This window comes from Diabrotica undecimpunctata, chromosome 5 (assembly GCF_040954645.1).
Source record: "Diabrotica undecimpunctata isolate CICGRU chromosome 5, icDiaUnde3, whole genome shotgun sequence".
NCBI classification, from domain to species: Eukaryota; Metazoa; Arthropoda; class Insecta; order Coleoptera; family Chrysomelidae; genus Diabrotica; species Diabrotica undecimpunctata.
Genome location: NC_092807.1, coordinates 61,376,716 through 61,398,134, shown reverse-complemented (window position 1 = coordinate 61,398,134; position 21,419 = coordinate 61,376,716). Strand labels below are relative to the sequence as shown.

The 21,419-nt window shown below is 31.3% G+C and overlaps 1 protein-coding gene across 1 annotated transcript in view; it reads left to right on the top strand.

The window, feature by feature from the left end:
• Positions 1-20,766, top strand: part of LOC140442216 (sodium-dependent noradrenaline transporter-like) — a 340,132-nt gene extending 319,366 nt beyond the window's left edge. Inside the window, exons 13-17 of the mRNA XM_072533294.1 lie at positions 1,787-1,927; positions 5,902-6,001; positions 6,055-6,155; positions 10,847-11,014; positions 20,668-20,766. Coding sequence (XP_072389395.1) covers positions 1,787-1,927; positions 5,902-6,001; positions 6,055-6,155; positions 10,847-11,014; positions 20,668-20,766 — 609 coding nt within the window. The remainder of the gene's footprint in view (positions 1-1,786; positions 1,928-5,901; positions 6,002-6,054; positions 6,156-10,846; positions 11,015-20,667) is intronic.
• The last annotated feature ends 653 nt before the right edge of the window (positions 20,767-21,419 follow it).

Sequence of the window (21,419 nt, the reverse complement as noted above, 5' to 3'; positions counted from 1 at the left end):
AATTAGAAAACTTATCGTGGAGAAAAGAAAACTCACATGGATCTGGTAGTGCTCTAGAGCTTTATCTGATAAAATCAAACTAAATAATGCTACTCAACAGCTTAAAGGAAAATAAAAAAATAAAAATTAGTCAACTAGTAAATATCTAAGACCACTGACAAATAAATTCACAACTGATTGTTCCCCCTGGAGAGGCACTAAGAAATTAAAACGAAAGATCTTGCAAAATCTTTCAATAAAAAAATTCGAATGGAAGCTGGGAAAAAAGCAATTTGAAGAAGGCTAATTTTGCTTAATATCTCGTGAAAGCACTTTAGCCCAAAAAAGTTAGAGGATCAAGGTGAAATTGAACTAGTCACATAAGACCTGCCAATGAAATTAAAGTAAACATAAATCCCAGAAAAGTACCTGCGTTGGATTTAATTACTTGAGAAATCTTAAAACAACTCCCTTGAAAAGCCACAGTAAAGCTGACATATCTCATAGATGCCTTGTTCAGATTAAGATCAATTTCCAAGATATGGAAAGAAGCAGATCTCATAATGTGTATCATCGTACAGGTAGATTTTCTTACTACCTATAATTTAGAAAATTTGTGTTTTGAAAAAGTCATTAAACCATCGACCAAGTCTATAAAATAACGAATATAATAGATATAATAGAGAGATCACTATAAAAAAAGAAAGTTTGCTTCGCTGTCTTCCTCGACATGACGCAAGCTTTTGATAAAGTATGACACGAAGGACTTTGCCAGGAGGATGTAGGATTTTGTCAACTAAATATACAGAATTATTGGAATCGTATATATCAGATAGACTTATTAGGGTTAAGGAAGAAGAAGCCTACTCGGAAAAAAAGGAAATCAATAAAACTGTACAAAAACGTAGTGTGATCGGACCAGTTCTGTACCTATTATAAATTCGTGATATCCATTAGTTAATATCATTTAGAAGCAACAAGAACACTGAAAACCTCTGTTAACAGTTTTAACAATTGAACTAAATGCTGCCGAATTAAATTAGATAAAACAAAGTCAGTGCACATAAATTTTACAAACAAAACAAAATTAACAGTCCTGTTAATGTTAATAACACTCAGATATCATATGCCAACAAGCAAAATATTTGGACATTATATTAGACAAAAGATAACAGCTTAACATCAAGTAGAAAAAAATTATGGGCTATCGGAAAGACAATCTATACATATCGGATTTAGCTATGGGGTTGTGATAGTAAATTTAGAAATTGTCCAGCGATTTCAAAACCAATTGCTAAGAAGCATTGTCGCCGCTCCTTCGTACTATAAGAACAGTGGCCTCCATAGGGAGCTAGAAGTAGATACTGTTGACAAGACCATTGCATAATTTGCTAATAGTTAAGAACAACGACTTCTTCAACATGTCAATGTTGAGGCTATTCAACTTCTTCACAACATGGATCTGGCTAAAAGACTCAAGAGGCTAAAAGAACCCTTCGAGATAGTTAAGAGAAAAACAGAGTTTAACATAACCTAAGGGATACTAGTAGGTTCATCCTGAGTTTTTGTAATAAGATCATATTGTTCTATCAGTTTGTAATGTTCTTAAGGTGTTTTATCTTATTAGTATAGGTATAGGTTAATGTTATTAGTGTTTATTAAATAAAAAAAATCAGCACTGTATCAAAAATTTTGAAGGTTAATAAAAATTTTTTCCTTATGTTGCTAAACTTCATATGTCATTTGTTGCTAGTCTTTATTAATTAAGTAAGTTAATTATTGTTATAGATATGAAAATTTATTTTAGATGGGCGGCTTGGAATGTGTCATAACTGGCCTAATGGATGAATTTTCCAGTTTTTTTAAAAATAAGAAATACTCCAGAGAAATTTTTACTCTAGGAATCATTATATGTTCCTTTTGTGTAGCTTTAATAAATGTCACACCGGTAAGTAAACACTAAGTTATATTTTACAGAGAACTTTGGGTAGGTATACATGGTACGGTGTCAACAAACGCTCTTTATATAAGAAAACTACTAGTTGTGGAATTTATCCATAACTAGTAGTTTTCTACTTTTATCCACAAATCACATTTGTGATTTGAGGTTGTAATGTAAGTTGAAGCAAATCCCTAAATAAGCGTAAAAAGATTGACCGCAATGTATTTCATTATTTTAAAATCTTCTGTGTGGAGCATTTTGTATAATGAAAACTTGAATCCTTTTCACTTACAAAGATTGTAAATTACAAAGATGTAATTTTATACGTAATTTTTATAATGCCTAATATACATTATTATATCTATTTTGGTGATAATCGTCATTTTAACAGAAAATAAAAATCAGAAAAGGTTCAGCATAAATGTATGAATAGATGCTTCTAGTAATAATCTCTCGGGCCTGTAGAATTCCCCAATCATTTAAATGATGAAATGATGAGAAGTAGACTATGACTAACAATGGTAGAAATTAATATACAAAGAAATTAGTCTCAACTAACTCAAATATGCGTGACCGACTCATATGCACAGGTAAAGATAGGAAACAGAACATCGATACCATTTAGTATAACATTAGGACTTAGACAAGAAGATCTCTTATCAGCGTTGCTATTAAATTTAGCCTTAGAATATGTAAGTAAATATCGTCTCACTTGACAGGAAGATTTGCGAATCGAGGATCAAACCTATTGTTGGCCTTTGGTGGCGATCTAGATGCAGTCGTTGATTCTACAAGAGATGTGAGAGAGGTGTGTTTAGAACTCGATGATAAAAGAGGTAGAGGTAGGTAGGAGTCTTCGAACAAATGAAGAGAAGGCGAAATACACGCTAATAACCAAAAATCCAAGACCAAGAGTTAAGCAGAACATAAATATTAATGACCAAAACTTCGAAGTAGTCAAAGAGTTTAAATATCTGGGGACGCTAATCATAGATGACAATCACATAGGAAAAGAGGTCTCAGCAAGAATAGCTGCAGAAAATAGAGCATTATAGTCCCTATCTTCATTACTAAGATCTTATCTGCTAAAAAAAATTTTAATTAAGACTGTACATGTCAATTATTCGCCCAGTTGTTACATATAGAAATGACCAATAAACTCTACAGTAGCGAGAAATAAATATGCTGCTGGTATTTAAAAGGCAGGTTCTTAGAATGATATTTGGAACTCAAAGCGATAAATTGACAGGAGAGTGGAGAATGCGTCGTAGTGCTAAATTGGTGACCCTTATGGTACTGAAACGTTAGAATATATATATATATATATATATATATATATATATATATATATATATATATATAAATTAGGGAACACTCGATTTTCGGTCAAAGCGGAGAAATAAAAGACAAAGAATGTGTCTTTGTCTTGACTACTTAATCTATTTATTGAAGACGTTTCGCTTACTAATCAGTAAGCATCATCAGTTCATCTAAAAAGAAGAACAATATGAAAAACCAAACATCCATGGAAAAGTTATCATAAGTGTGTTACCTTAAAAAGATATGTAGCAGTCAAAGATATTAAATGTGTAAAGAAGCTTATGATAGTGGACATTATAATATTATGTTGTATAGACAATTAATTGGAACTGAATACAGTTTATAAATTAACTCAACTTATCCCTATATTTATAATTACCCCATACTAAATAATATTTAGTTACAGCGGAAAAATAACAGATGATGAAGCAATCTTGCCATAACCAACGAAGATAAAAAGAAAGTATGGAAAGAATACTTGGAGAAGCTTTTCCATGACCTTATAACAATAGAAGAGCCCACCATTGAAGAAAATTCAGGTCCCGAAATCCTACCAGAAGAAATAACGGCAGTATTCAGACAAATGAAAGATGGAAAGGCACCGGGACTTGATGAAATTCCTGCAGAACTGTTGAAGCTATTAGATGTAGGACAAATAAAAACTATAACTGAAATATTTAATGAAATATACAAAGCAGGAAAAATACCAGTAGAGTGGCTCAAATCTGAATTTTTGAAAATAATGTGAGGTCGGAATAGGATATCAAATTGTGTCATTACATTTCAGTAGTTCCAATTGAAGGGAAAAGACAGACAACTGAACGAGCAGTCAAGGGGCGTAACTTTTCCATACACTAGGTACTTCTTGTCGAAAAGAGTTAGAATGAAAAGAGTTCAGGTATGCCAGGCATTTTTCTTGAAATGTGTAAGTATTAAAAAAGATCGCATAAACTACGTTGCTAAAACATTGTCAGACGGAAATATCCCAAAAAAAATCAGGGTGGAGATCACGTTTCCACAAAATCTATTGTCAACAAGAATAAAATAAGACAGTTTATAAGTAAACTACAAGGAAGCGAAAGTCATTATAATAGAAAGAAAGCAAGAATTTATGTGGCCGCTGATCTAAGCTTAAATAAATTATATGGTATGTACCTCACTCAATGCGACCCTGAGCATAATGTAAATTTTAGGATGTTTAGGAGGATATTCATTAATGATTTTAACATTGGGTTTTCTACTCCAGCATTAGATGTATGCGCACAATGTAATAGAAATAAATTCAAAATTAGAACGGAAATTAACGAGGTAAAAAAACAGTTTCTTACTGAGTTGAGTATTTACCAAAAGGGGGATAATGCTTTTTGTAGTCTGCTACAACAAACTCCTGAAAATTCTATAACATTATGCTTTGATATGCAGCAGGTGCACCCAGGCCCCAAAACACCTATTACCGATGCGGTTGATAGCCAGTCCAACCATCCAACTTTTTTTTACGTGGACTGAAGATCAGGCAGGTAGGGCATCAATTGAAATAGGTACTTGTACATAATTTGGATTCTTTAGAGTACGATAATATTCGCCTCGTTTGCGACAGATGAATTGAACAAAACAAAAACTCCCATATTATTCATTTGCTGTACTTCTGTCTTAGATTTATAGCTCCAGTTCAAGTAACAGAAATATTACTTGTATTTACAGTCAGGGGTCACTCGTATTTGCCAGTAGATAAAAAATTTGGGAGAGTAAAAGAGCTTCTAAGAAAAAAAACTTCAATTCTCTCTAGAGATAAATATGGAAACATTTTTAAACAAATTGGAGTTGTTAAAAAATGTTAAAAAAATATTAAACAAAAGATTGTTTAATATAAAAGAGCTTAAAGTTGGCTTAAAAAAACTGAACGCGCTAGCTGATACAAAGAAGATTATAATAAAAAAATTTAATAATGGCAAATTCATAAAAATAAGATTATTCCAAAACTATTATTTTACCAGTATGTTGGACAATTTTGAAAAACGGGGTATCCCCGAAAAGTAAAAAAAATCCCTTAAACACTCATTAAATCATCAGTTTGATAAAGATTGGAAGAAATTACAAGAACTTGACTGGTACTGAGAATTACTTAATGGCAAAAGTTCAAATGAAAAGGATGAAGACGAAGCGGAAGGGGAGACATGTGAGTGCCTGGAAGAGGAACCAAAGCTTTTTACTTTTTTAAATTGGTAAATACTTATAATAAAGATAATTTTCTACATTTTAGTTCGTTTATTTTCTTTTATTAACAACAGAAATATGGTGCTCTTGCAAAGATATTTCATGCAAATACCGATAATTTTCTGTTTTCAAGAAAAACCCGATACATTAAAAAAAAAACTAAAAAATAAAAACAGTAAAAAATGATACTATATTAAAATTCTAGAATTTTATTACGTGACATAACTACTATTTATTTCCAATATGACGTGTCTTTAAATTGTTATGGGATTTTGCTGTACAAGTTTTTGGCTTTTATTTCAAATTTGGAAAAAGTGGATATATCGGTTTTTGCATGTATGCTCCTCAATTATTGTATATATTGTACACAAATATCCATTTTTACAATTATAATTATCGACATTACATATTTATCTGATAATTTTTAATTTGGGCATTTGTTTTAGGGTGGTATTTATATGTTTCACTTGTTTGACACTTATTCAGCAGGAATTTCACTCCTGTGCTCAGCAATTTTTGAAGCAGTTGCTGTTTCATGGTTTTATGGTAAAATACATAAAAAACTAAATGGATTAATTTCTTACGTGTTTAATTTTTAGGTCTTGATAAATTTTCGCAAGATGTAGAAGCAATGCTTGGTACGAAACCAGGATTGTATTGGAGGGTTTGTTGGAAATTTGTTAGTCCATCTTTTATTATAGTAAGTAGTAGAAGATAAGTAGATAACATTGTTAAACGTATTTATATTTACTACAAATCCGTTAGTAAAATAAGTAGCTATTACATGAGAACAAAAGTAATCTATGACTAAAATTAATGACATGTTTGAAATTGTTGATTCTAAATAACCTGTGGTCGAAAAAAGAACATTATTTTTTTTAATAAAAATATGAACAGAAATTCTTTGAAAGGCCTATTTAAAAATTCTTCTTCTTTTTAACGTGCCCCATCCCTAAGAACATTGGCGATCACTATGGCTCATTTGACTCTATCTACAGCCGTTCTGAAACTTTCTATTGACGTTTTTCCACTCCATTGTCTCATATTCTTCAGCCAGGACGTGCGTCTTCTCCCCGGTCCTCTTTTGCCTTCCACCTTCCCTTGTATGACCAGCCGCATTAATTCGTATTTCTCGTTTCTTAGTATGTGACCAAAGTAGCTCATTTTTCTTTTCTTTATAGTATTAAGTATTTCTTTATCTTTTTCATTCTTCGTAGCGTTTCTGAATTTGTTATGTGTGGTGTCCAAGTTATTTTTCACATTCTTCGATAACATCACATTTCAAAGTTATTGAGTTTTTCTCTGTCACCTCTGTAATTCTCCAGGCCTCAACTCCATACAACAGGAGAGAGCACACGTAGCATCTCAATACTCTAGTTTTAATTTCGATGTTAAGTTTTCGATTGCATAATATTGCTTTCATCTTATTAAAAGCACTTCTAGCTATATTTAAAAATTACCTTACTATATTTATTCAGAGCGTTTTATTGCATATGTTTATTGCATAAAATTTTAAATATCCAATCTTTAACTGTCAACCATGATGCACATTGCTTTTTTAACTATAAACTCCGGTTGTAATAACTTCTACATTATATACCTGTAATTTGGAATCATATGCAACAATTGTTTTGTCAAAAATAGTCATTTTATAGTTGCCAACAGTTAATAATTATTACAGATTACCACTTTTGTAATGCTACAACTGAACACCTATAACGAAAATTTGTTATATATAGAGAAAATTGCCTAAACCTGGGCCCCAATTTTAATTTTAAATTTTAAAAAATTCAAATTTAAAAAAAAAATAAAACATTTTGCAATATATATTTTACTATGTTCTACATAGGTGTCCCTTTTATTTATATTTTTTTATTTTGTAGGCGTGTAATTTTTTTTTTCTTAAACATTGCATTTTTGTGAGTTTGAGAAATGTTTCCAAATGTGGGCCCCAAAAAAATATCAGAGACAATTTTAAGAAAACAAAAAAATAATAACACTAACAATTTAAATGATAAAAATTATAATTTTACATTCAAAATATAATACTTGACAGTCAAGTTCAAGTTCTTTTGCCCCTGCATACTCAAAGTAAGTACACACATGGGCATTTAACCCAACGCTCTTCTTTGAAGTCATCTGAAAATTTAACGCAGCAAAACAAACACTCCACATCCTCTTCTGCTGTTACCGAAGATACACCTGGTGGAATTTCTAAATCAGAATAACCTAAGAATATGGTGTCGTTCGAGTTTTCACCGGAGCTAAATTCTCCCTTTTTCTAGATTTTTCTTAGCTTCCTCTTTTTTTGTAACAGTAGACTTTTGAACCTCGACCTCTATTATATTTATGTCGGTTGTTTACTAGCCTTAGTTACGTTTTCCTCTGTAATTGTTGCAGCCTCTTCTAATTGCGATTTGTAAGAAGAAGGTATAAGTTTTGAACTGGTATCTTTACGCCACCTTGTAAAAGCTCTGTTATAAATTTTTGGTATAGTTTTGACTTGTATGAAAAGAATTTTGCTGTGATCCATGTTTATTCTGAGGTTGGCTTTGGATGGAGTTTAGTTTCTCTAGGGATGACAGGTTAGCTTGACAGCATTAATATGACTTTCACGGAACAACTAAATAATATGCTCTTAATGTTGATAGTACAGCCAGGTCAACTTCAACATCATTCAATTTAGTTTCACTGGGAAAACCCTATCTGCTCGTCTAGTTCTTGAGAAATGGTAGAATTTGGAGCAAGCTATTGATTCTTACGTGCCTACACAATGTACTCAGATTTTGGGAATATGTTTCTGTTAATAAAAAATTCCAGTATCTCTAAAGCCATTGATAGCTATCTTTGCCTTCTGACATTTATTGTAGGCTCTTTCAAAAAGCTCCATTACAACATAATCACTAACAGGGCGGTTACTGTCGGCTGGTTACTAGCCGGCTAATATCGCAACCATTGTTGAATTTTTTTGATGTACATGACTTTAAGAAATCCCTTAAATGTCATGTCAAGTGGTAATATTTTATGTGCTAAGTGGGGTAAAAGTGATACAATTAAAACTTAGTTTTAGCTGGTTAAATCGATCATATGAATACATTAATATTTTGAGTGTGACTGAAATGTGCGTCTAAGATCAGAAGAACAGGATTCTCTTTAGAACGTTTTACAAATGCTATAAAGTGTTGACACCATATTTTAAATACATTAGCTTCTATACATCCTCAGGGATAAACCACAAATATGGTTCACGATGGAGCCACTTTTTTCAGTTTATCGCTCAAATTATTTCGTGAAAAAATGACTAAACGGGAATGAAGATTTCAGTTACGTTCATACAGGCAACGATTGTAATGAGATATCCAAGTTCAGCAGATATCAGTGCAGCAAGTTGCCTTTTTCCACGCAAACCAATTACTTTAACCACTTTTGACCGTATGATACCACTTTCATCTTTTTCTTTACTGAATTATAAAGCTCTTACAAATGACTTGTAAGTTAGTTTTCGTTCTGGTAATTTCTTTTTGCGATATTTTAAAAAAAGGCTTGGCCATTTTGCTCAGTCATTTCATGTTTGAAATGGTGCTAAACGTGATTTCTTTCAGCTAATTGTACAGCTATTCTTCGTAAATCTGTTTGTGTAAGGCAAAAGATTGACGATTCTATGACTAAACAATAATGAATAAGTTTATCCTTAAGTTGTTTGCAAAAAACCAGTGACCTACTAACTTTTGTTAGAGATGAAAGGGATTTCCATATTTTTTTTGGCCAACCACTGCACATTTAATCTTGGCCCATTATACATTTTACTGGATTTTTAAGCCCATTTTCTTTTTCTGAGAGCGTCAATCGCTCTTGACATACGGAGGAGGACCATGATCTCAATATCTTGGTTTGTGGCATAATATCTGAATAATATTATAAGTTGTATATAAAGTGTTTTAAAATATGTGATTTTTACTCAAGAGTCAAATATTTTTTTTTGACATTAAAAATTATTACAAACGAAAAATGTTTAGGAATAAAAATAATTTAAAATGTTCAACATTGTTTATTTACAATAAAACAACTATTTTTCAACATTTCTCTGTAATGAAGTTAAAAATTTAAGTTTGTGCATTAATTCAATACATTTTACATTTTAATAGTCATAAATTTAATGAAACAATTTTAAATACACTTAAATTTTAAAATCTACTGAAAATATTAAAATCTAATGGAGTATACTTATTAAATTCATTAAATTTTCCATATTATATTTTTATCATATGCATGAAGAAAGTACGCTCTATTATCCCTAAAAGAATGGATTTTATAAAAAAAATTATAATTATTTACAGTCGTTGAGTTGCACCAAATGTATAGTAATATAACTCTGAATGCTCGAATAAATTAATTTTAATCAATTTCGCTCCTAGACCATCTTCAGGCTATCCAATAATTTATATATAGAATGTTATAAACATTCCTTGTTACTTGTTCCTCCTATGTAACAAGGAATGTTTATGACATTCTATATATATATTTCTATATATATATATATATATATATATATATATATATATATAAATATATTATTGGATAGCCTGAAGATATTCTAGGACAAGGAATTCGGAATCCTGGAAAATACTGAAATCTTTAAAGAAGAATAACAACGAAAAGGTCCAAATACAATACATATCAGAAAAAGAGTGGGAAGACTACTATAAAGAACTACTCACAGAAAACCGCCCAGATTTCATAGAGACAGACACAGAACAGGAACAACAACAAAATCAGAGTAAAGAACAGATTGAGATACTGAGATACAGAGGAAAAAGACTAAAAGAAAAACTGGAAAAATCTAACTCAAATAAAATCGGAGAAGATCAGGCAGGGTTCACCGCAGGAAGATCTTGCATAGACCACATATATACACTCCAACAATTAATTGAAAAAAAAAAATTGCAAAAAATAGACCAGTACACATGGCATTCATAGATTTAAAAAATGCATATGACACGGTCCCCAGAAAACAAATATGGAACACGATGAAGGAAATCAGAATAACTCAGATATTATTAGAAGCCATAAAAAACCTTTACAATAACAGCAAGGTAAGAGTTAAAACCGGCAATACATACTCCAACGAATTTAAGACCACAAAAGGCTTATTGCAGGGATGCTCTACATCTCCGACACTGTTAAAGATATTCCTCGAACAAATATTAAAACTACGGAAAAGGAAATATGAAGGGATGGAAATACCAATCCGGGACAACTTCTTGTACACATTAAGCTTTGCAGATGACCAAGTGGTAACGGCTCAAGATGAAGAAGATCTGTGCTATATTCTCCGAAAATTAGAAATATTGTTTATTTTCCTTAAATTATTTATAATACTTTATTTTTCAGGGTGTAGTGCTATTTGGCCTATTTCATCATGAACCTCTACACTATAATGACTACTTCTATCCATCATGGGCAGAATGGATTGGTTGGGGTTTAACTCTCTCCTCTATCATAATGATTCCATTGTTTGCAATAATACAAATTTGTAAAACGAAAGGATCCTTTACTGAGGTAAATAATATAGTTATACAATATAGAATATTAGAATAAGTTTGACCCTTATATTATAAATTCAACGTTTAAATACAAAACTAATCGATTTTTTAGTTTAATTTTCATTCTTTTTTGTATTTTTGCTAAATTTTCGATACGATTTTAAATATTATTCTACATATATTTTTTATTTTTACTTTACTATTTTATCACCATCATTCTCTTTACTCCAACATTTTACAGGGTTGATTTCCCTTATCAGATTTCTCCCTGTTTTCATCTTGGGTGATATCAATATTAATCTCTTTACCTACATGTCCATACCCAATTTTATCCCCTTTTGTCACTTCTTTCATTGAGCTAAGTATTCTCATTTAGGCCACATAAATTAGTCATTCCTCTGTATCTTTAACTGCTCAATATTCAGTTCTCTACATCATAGCAAGCAAAGACAAAGTTACTTGTGGTTAGTAAACAAGACCTCGACGCTATACAAGTGATTGTCAATAATGAACCGATAACGAAAGTTAACCAGTTTAAATACCAAGGATGTTGGATAAACGAGACACTTAATCTGGATGAAGAAATTAAAACTTGTATAGAAATTGCAAGAGGACCGTTTATAAAACTTAGATCTATTCTGAGTAATTCTCAGCTGAACTTACAGCTGAGAATTAAGTTCCTAAAATGTTATGTGTATCCTGTATTAGTGTATGTATATTAAACCTGGATTATGAAGGTTAACATGATGAAGAAGATAATATAATGCTTAGAATATCATGGTTTAACACATTTCGAAGAGAGAAGTCTTGAACAGAGTAGGTCAAGGTGAAGGCGACTTAATAAAGATATTAAAAAAGGGAAAACTCGAATATCTGGGGCATATAATGAGAGGAAGCAGATACAGGATAATGCAGTTGATACTCAACGAAAAGATCGACTAAAAAAGAGTAATTGCTAGGAAGAAATACTCATGGCTCCGAAACCTTTGTCAATGGACTGGCTTATTAGCAGATGAATTATTAAATGCCGCGCAAGATCGAGAACGATATCGGCAAATCGTCATGGAAGCTACTCACGCCTAAAACTTGGGCACGGTATTCAAAGAGGAAGATATCATAGCAGAACTTATGGCAGTTTTATAGAATTTTCCCTTCAGCTTTATTAAAATTTTTCTGACACACAATACAAGACTCGATTTCTTCCAATTTATACATCCAACCCCAATTCTACTACCTGCATTCCCATATATTTCCCCATTACTTTGTTATACCTATCCTAGGTACTTAAAAATATTATAATTGAGAATAATTTTACCATCCAAATATTAATTTACTAGTACTTTTTCATCGAGTGGTTATCTTCACTGTTCCGGTGTGTCTTTTAAGTCTCTTTTACTATTTCCTATAACACTACATCATCAGCATAAATTAAGCACCAGGGAATGTTACCCAGTAGTTTCGCTTCTTATCCAAAACTAATAAGAATAAATAATAAGGTCTACGCACTGAGTCTTGTTGCAATCCTACTTTCACATGAAGTTTATCAGTCTCTCTTACACCTGTCGTAACACTAGTTGTTGCTCCCTCATACATATCTCTCACAACCTTTATTTATTCACCGGGTAGGGTACTCCTCTCTTATTAAATGCCTTTATATGTATTAAAAATAATATTTATTTCAATTTTCTATGCAGTTTACAAGTCCGTGGGAATATATTGGAATTTACTTATATAATATTATGTACTTACGAAAACATTTTCAAATGTTTACCAACCATTTTGTTTTATTTTAAGTTTTTCTGTATCTCTTGGACAAATACTCAGTTAACAGAATTTGTTAAATGGAGTCTACAAAAATATGTAGGTGTGGCAGAGCAGCGTTTCTATTTGTCGGGCGATAGTTTTTACGAATGTAATGCTTGAACCATAGCATAAAATGGGATACCCATTTAGTCTATGTACCATAGAATAAAGACAAAAGGTAAAATGTAATTTTAATATCTTCTGCGCAAAGTAAAACAATAAATTAATAATCCGTCAATTGTAAAAAAACAAAAAAGGTGCGTTAAAGTTACGTTAACATTTCGTTACCAGAATTAGGAAAAGTGCAAAATTTGCTAACAAAATAGTAAAACAATCAAATTTATAGAAGCAAGCGAGCATTTATACGACGTGAGTCGTATAGATTTTAAGTACGAACTTAAGTATATATTATAGTACGTACCTAAGTAGTAGAGTTTACATAAAAAACATATATGCGGAATATATCGAATAACACAACAAGAGAAACTCGAAGGAAATGAGAATTGGCGAGAAGATGAAGACGTGCGAGGGACCAACTTTGAATAAAGTCAAAGAAATAATAAGAGACCTAAAAAGTAACAAAAGTTCAGGAAAACGTGATATACCAGCTGAGATTTTTGGAAAAGGTGGCGAAAGATTAACGGAAAGAATATTGGAAAGAGTATATATAAGAAATAGGCACGTGAAATTTGAGTGAGAGAGAAAGCACGCTTTTATAGAAATTATGATGCAATATGGTTTTATCCGTTTCGACATAGTGGCAATACTAGACCTAACTTCATCACATGTACATGTTGAATAATGCAATCCATGAAAATGCCCAAATACATTAAGTGCATGTTCGACAAAATAAGATTCAAAAGATTAGAAAATACTTAAATGTTTCTACATTGTTTTAAGCAGAACTGCTAGAAACAGAGTTTATATATTTAGCAGTTATGTCGATTAGATTTATTATTAGATTATTCTTTTTATTAGAATATTTATTGCCTTAAACAACCAAATGACATTGACGACTCTGAAATCTATAAGTTATGAGTCCGTAACAGTTTAAAACTGCAAACTATACCTTAAAGAACGGGCAAAGAAGAACAAAGCAAGTTTTCTATTGGTGCCATTGCATAAAGGAATTGCTAATAATGAGGTGGCTGATACTCTTGCTAAAAAAACTGAGAAAAATACTTAAAGTCTCCCAGGGCAAAATATTTAAAACCAAAATTAAGCAAAAACAGTTAGTAAAGGTTTTTATTTATAGGTGACCAAAAATTCTTTTAAAATTTTTAAATATTGAAAACTGTTCACACTTAATACAAAATGTATAATGTGTGTAATAGGTTTTTATAGAAGCCTATTTGCTGAAAAGGGTATACAAAATGGATTTGTCAATTTACAGGGCGAAAAGATCTAGGCAACTTTGAAATCTGTTAAGGACTCAAAAAGGATTTCCGTAACTTGATAAACTTATATCATTTTGTTTTGTTACGGCAAAAAAAAGATTTAAAAATACGTAAAAAAACTATAAAATATAAAATAGAATAACTATTTCTTATTTCTGAGCTAAGAAGAAATTTATGCAGTTGAGAATATTAAAAATAATTTCCAAATTCTAATGGTCATAACTTAGCTGGATTCTATTGTTAAGTAACCACAGTCAAAACTTAATAAATTAGACATTTATACGATGCCACCATATTTTTTTTCTGCCTAGACTTAATGCTGGACACGTAATAAAAATAATATTGTACGCACTAGAAAATTCAGAAATTTTGACCTTTAGGTCTCCAGCAGGATATTAGATAAAAGCAATAGTTAAACAAGTTATATAAAAAATAATAAAATTATTTTTTTCCTTATAGGAAAAATATCATGCAGGTTTTGGTAACTTTCCTAATACCGGATGAATTCTAAAACGTCCAGCAACGGGTGGGGTGCGGCATCACCCTAGCTGTTTTGTTATTGAAAATGCTGTTTATTTATTTGTATAAATTTATCACTAATGTTTTATGTGCTATAGTAATAATAGTAATCTTTTATTTATTTTACTTTGATGTTTGTAGTAATACAATATAAAAAGTTACAAAAAAGCGTATATTACTGATATCTACAAAATTCGTCTTGTATACAACATATACATATTTACAGTTAATTTTTACAATCTTTACACACTGTAACATATATATGGTGTGTAGTATACATACGTTCCTCTTATACTAGAAACATGTTCGTTTGACTTTATTGTTTTTGGTCCTTGGACACCCGTAATACCTTCCTCTTTGTTAAAACCTTCCCTTTTGTAGCTGCTCTTCGTTGGGTTGAATGTGGTCCTCCAGGATTTTGTTTCCGTTGGTCCCAAGGATATCTAATTCATTCTTTATATTATCCTTTATATTCTTAGTTAATCTGAAACATATAGTAGGATCTCTAATTTTGTTTCTTATATGAAATTCTACTAACTCGTTTGCCAATTCTAAAAGAAACAGCCGTCTCTCATCCAAATTTGCTAAATTCCATTTGGGATTGAGATTTTTCGATAAAACAAAAGCATTTAATGCCGCTATGTCAACTAAATTTATAAACAACATTGCTGGCTACCTTTGAGACTGTATATTACAAGTATATTCTGCTACCATATTGTCTAGGGTATCTACCACACCCTTAATAGCGTTATAATGTAATATCGTTTCTGGCTTCCTTTTTTTTCATTAGAAATATTCATATCATGATGTTCGGACGATAGTTATATAATGGCCTTATTAAATTTTGGTAAATACAACACTATACTAACTACTGACTAAAATCTTCTAAGGAAATAAAAAAGTTATCTATGGTGATGTCACGACCAGGATTCAAAACAGAAATCAAGTCTAATACAGCCCTTTTTCTGCACGTTCTGCAGCGATTCCAACTTTTCTGAGGTGCACTTGTAAATGCTTACAGTATGACGTCTCTAAAGCCACAAGAACTTAAATATTTTTATCATATTTGGCAGATTTTCTTTTCATGTACACTATAAAGATGCACCTGCCTCGAAATGGCTCTAGTTGCTCATCTACTGTTAGGTAAAAGCCTGGATTGTACTGCTTCTGACAATTTTTTGCAAACATTTCAAATAGCCAATTTATTTATCTCTCTTTATTCTTGTCTAATATTTATGTCATGTAATTGCATCAAACTCGATATTTGACAAAAACGTTTGAAACAGTATCGTCATTTCACAGCAGTCTTTATTGGTTCGCGGTTACTTTTTAGGGCTCCAGCACATATTAGTAAACCTATCAATAAGTATATTTCTTTTTCATGTACATTTTTCCACGCCAAGCCATTTTGATTGTTATTGTTTTGTATTTCTGAACTACCCCTTTGGTTTGTGTAAGTGACTAGATCATCAACAATTTCAGGAGTGATGAAAAGCCTAAAGAGGTCTGCCATGCTGCTTGCCGTGAAGCAGATCCTGGTGGTTTCGCAATTACATTGTTCGAACCATTTCTTTTCTTCGTAGTAGCTTCCTTTGCCACATAGTTACATCTTTACCAAAAAACATAGTTTGCAACCGACGTCCATTATTTCCTCTTCGCTGTCAGAATTATTAAATATCTTGTCATCCTGATCTGGAATTATTTAAAATTTATTTTCTGTCTTTATAATAACTTCTAGCGTCACTTTTTCCACATTTACATTGATATAGCCCTCGAACTTCTCATCTGAACAAATAAAAATGTACCAAATAAATTTTCAGGAATATTGGGAAATATATGGTCATGTATACAACAGGAAAATTTACTCCAATTACCACAATTTAAAGCAGCAATTTAGTCAGCCAAATCAAGAATCCATTTTGTTTGCGATGAAACTTGCATCGCCATTTGGAAATAGTACTGGTTACAATTATTTCGAACAATGTTTACTTTTGAAAAGTGCAACAATAATTCAAACAACCTGTATATAAAACTCGGCTAACTACAACTAAATAGTATCAAAGTATCAAAGAAAATATGCATTGTGGAGTGCGGGAGCACCCCACCTGGTATCAGGAAGGTTAAAGAAAGAAAATTGCCAAATATTACGTTGAAGATTGTAGAAGCTACAACATAAACTAACAGTATATACTTACTTACTTATCTGTGGCTATATATAGCAAATTCTGTTTACTGTTTATCACATTCCAATCTCCATTTCTTCTTGTCATATATATCTTCTTCAGTGACGTCTCTTTTTTCATTGCTGTTTTTATTGGTACGTTCCACTGTAATATATGAAGTCTCGTTTTTATTCTTCTATTTGATTTCCATTTACAAGTTTTCATAGGTGTTCCCGTCTCATCCATACTTCACAAATGTTCATACCAGAGAAATTTTAAGTTTTTTTATTTCGTCATTTAGTGTCCCCTTTAAATTCATTAGGCTAGCCCTCCACTTGCAATTTTTAATCGCGTGATTGTTTAGAGTCAAAGATTAAACACATTGTTTCAAATACAAGTCAATCCATTTGTGAATTAATAATCACAGCGATTAAGAAAACGCAATTTCTCGTATTTTTACCGCGATGCGATAGTGGCCTACCACAATGAATCATACGGACAAGCATAGATATGCATCCACTTAAGATTGTTTAGTCGCGATTCTAAAGCCAACTTAGCCTGCAGTGTCTTCTATAATATTTAATTTTCAATTTTTTTAAAATGTCAGACAACGAGGAATATGCTGAAAACGAGAAACATGCTGAAAATGTTGGAGAATTTTGAGTACGATTGATTCTAATTTTAAGTACTATTGATTTTGGGTACTATTGCTCAAATATCATGTAAAACTGTCCTTTAAGAAATCTCTGATTTGTTTACGGATAAATCCAATAACGATACTTTCGTCATTTAGTTCTCGCCCGAAGCAAACGAGTGATCACACATGTAGATTCAATGTCATCCATTGGAAATCTAATATAGTTCTGTGATTTATAAATCTCAGTTGAGGTACATTCTAGATTTTCCACGACAGCGATTTTTTGTGGCGGATATAAAAATACTAAATTATTAAAATGTCACAATAATAGTCCAGAAAATGACGGTTTTCTGCTCAGAATTCTTTTTATTTTGACAGCTTTGCTTGAAATTTTGACATAACGTAAAAAATAGCTTCAAAATCAAATTATACCCTATGTAATTATCTAATTTTAATCTGGAGGTGGTTACCACCCTAACTCGGGGTGGAAAAAGTTAATCATAAAGACTATGATAGTCGCTAGAATATTAAATTGTCAGACAATAATGTTTATAAAGTTTTTTCGAGAACTCAATATTTTTTTAATTTTTGGGGCTGAAACTTTAATAATTATACGTCAAAAAAGCATGTTTTTAAAGGATTTTTTGGGAATAACTCCAAAAATTTAAATGTTATCGGAAAAACTGAATGAAAAAAATAAAGCTTCTAACATAAAGAGATTGGTTTTTTAATATTACCGCAAACTTAATATTAACAAAGTTATAGCTGCTCGAAAGTACACTTTTACTTATTGAATAAAAAAATCTAAACATATGTTGTTGAATAACCGAAAAACGGTAAGTTTTTTATGGAAGACTTGTACAAACTTTTTTACTTACTTTTACTTAATCAGTAGACCCATTTGTACCTTTCGGTGTTGGGCCGTTTAAAATACAATTCATTACATTTCAATATTTGACAGTCTTCTGAGGTGTCCTAGCTCTTAACGAACTTTCTCCATTCCTTCCTATTGGATGCCATCTGTGTTACTTCCTGCCAAGTCTTACCCTTACTCTGCAGTATCTGCGAGATGTCACTATTCCATTCTTTAATGGGTCTTCCTCTTCTGTTCTTTCCTATTGGTTTGGCGTCCCACACTCTTTTAACTTGTCTATTATTGTCCATCCGGGTTAGATGTCCGAACCATGCCAATTTTTTCTCTTTGATTGACTCGAGTATTGGTTTGATTTTGAGTCTTTCTCTTATTTCTTCATTTCTGATTCTATCAGTTTTTTTTACTCCTATCGTTCTTCTGAGGTATTTCATCTCTGCTGCCTGAATTCTGCTCTGATGTCTTTTGTTTAATACCCAATTTTCTGCTCCATATGTCACTGTAGGTCTATATATTGTTTTGTATATTGTCATCTTGGTCTTTGTTGATATTTCTTTGTTATTAAGGAATCCTCTATTTAGTGCTTGGAATAGTTTTCCTGTGTTTTCCAATCTGTTGTTAAGATCATCCTCGATGTCTCCTTTGTTGTTGATTACTGTTCCTAAGTATTTGTATGAATTTGTCTGTATTATTTTTTGTTGGTCTATCATTACTTCTATTTGATCTTCCGTCCCTTGTTTCCTTGATATTTTCATTATTTAAGTCTTCTCTTTGTTTACGTTTAAGTTGTATTTGCTTGCTTCTAGGTTCCATTTCTCTAAGTTGTATTTCAGTTTTTCTGCAGTTTCCGCAATTAATACTATGTCGTCTGCAAATATACACATCTCAGCATTTATCATTTGCATTCTGTTCCAACCGATGCAGTATTTCTTGAATGTTTTCTTACATTCTTTCACTATCTCATCTATTACATTTATGAATAGTACTGGGCTGAGGCTTCCCCCTTGTCTAACTCCTTGGGTTGTTTCGAATGGTTCTGACTGTATATTTAACATTCTTACTGTATTTGTTGTTTTCATGTATATACTCTTTGTTGCTTCTATCAGTTCTTCACTTACTTGTTTCTTCTTTAGGCTTTCCCATATATCTTTTCTTTTGACTGAGTCGAATGCTTTTTCCATGTCTATAAAGCTCAGATATATTTCTTTATTTTTCTTTAAGGCTTTTTCTATTACTTGTTGCATGGTGAATATATGGTCTTGTGTGTTGTGTCCTTTCCTGAATCCACTTTGTACATCCTCTAATTTATGTTCTATTTCTTTTCTAATTTTCCTTTCTATTATGGTTTCATATACTTTTGCTGCTACACATAGTAGTGATATACCTCTATAGTTCCTACAGTATCTTGTGTTTCCTTTCTTGTATATAGGTATAATTACTGCATTTGTCCATTCTCTGGGTATTACTTTTCTCTTCCATATTAGGTTATATATGTATAACAATTTTTCTTTTGCTTTTACTCCTATATATTTCATCATTTCTGGTGCTACTTCATCACTTCCTGCTGCTTTTCCAATCTTTATCTTTCTTATTGCTTCTTCCAGTTTTTCTTTTTCTATAGTTTTTGGATTTTCCGTGTTTCTCATGGATACTCTCCTGTTGTGGCTTTCCTTCTCCATTGTATTCGCTTGATTTCCATTCAGTATCAGCTGAAAATATTCCCTCCATCTTTTTTAAAGATCTTAAAAAATCTTTAAAATAACTATTAGTAAAAGTGATTTGCATGAAAATTAAGAAAAGTTATAACTAAAATAAAGACCGCTTATATTTTTTGTGACGCAGAAAGTAACAAACTCCCCCTTCAAAACCACCCAGGGTAAAACTATTTATTGTTTATTTAAAATTTAGTTCATTGTACTTGTAATTTACTTCATGGTTTTAAAAACGTCAGAGTTTAAAGTGTAGACACTTTTTTCGGAATTTCTCAAAAAATCCACTTTCTTCAAAATAACTCAATAACCAGAAAAAAAAAACAAAAGTGCTGATATTTAAAAAAACAGCTTCTTCACTAAAGATTTTTATTTTTTCTACATACTGTCAAAATTTCAAGCAAATCGATACATATAAAAAAAAATCAGAGGTTTTATTCTATTTTTATTATCATATCCTGGACTAGAATGCTTCAGAACAATATTAATTTTTGATATCTAAAATAATGTTTACAATATTGAAATTATTTTTCTATAAATAAATAACATTAATCCTGTTCTTGTGTTACAGAAGTTAGCTTTAAGCATCTCCCCTGTAGAAGAACATGAGGAAATACGAAGAACTAAACTAGCAAAAAGATTTAAAGCCAAACATTGGTTTTATGTGTAAAGATCCATATATACGTCTTTTAGTATTTTAAAACTTTTAGAAGAAGATGTATCAGCTCATAACAGCTTCTTCTAATAAATAACGAAAAACATATTTATTTATTTTTTAAATCGTATACATAAATACACGACGAAATATATAGTCGAAAATTCAAATAGAAAATGTACAAAATATTGGATATTTTATTCTAGATAACATTTAGAAGTTTTTAGTAATTCTTTTTATTAAAAAAATATACACACAATGTCGTATAAAAACAATATATTATGTAATTATCTTCTATTTATTAATATGTATATGTACATCCGAAAAGAGACTATAACAGTTAGTACAGATTAATCGTTTAAATGCTCCTCTTCAGTAGATCGGTAGAAAAACTTCATCTTGACATCTTTTATTATCGTACTATTCTACTTCTACCACAAAAGAGCCAAAAATGAGCAGAATGAATAGATTTTGGTGAAGGTACCGTCCCTACTTCTTATCGGCGCGTTCACCAAATTGCAAAGTGCTTTAGCGTGTTTGCAGTATTGGCATGTAAAATAGCAAATTATATAGAAAATACTAAAATTTTGATTGTATTATTTTTGAGAACAATGATTTTGTGTAACTCAAAATCAATAAACCTAAATAAATTAACCCAATTGTGAATA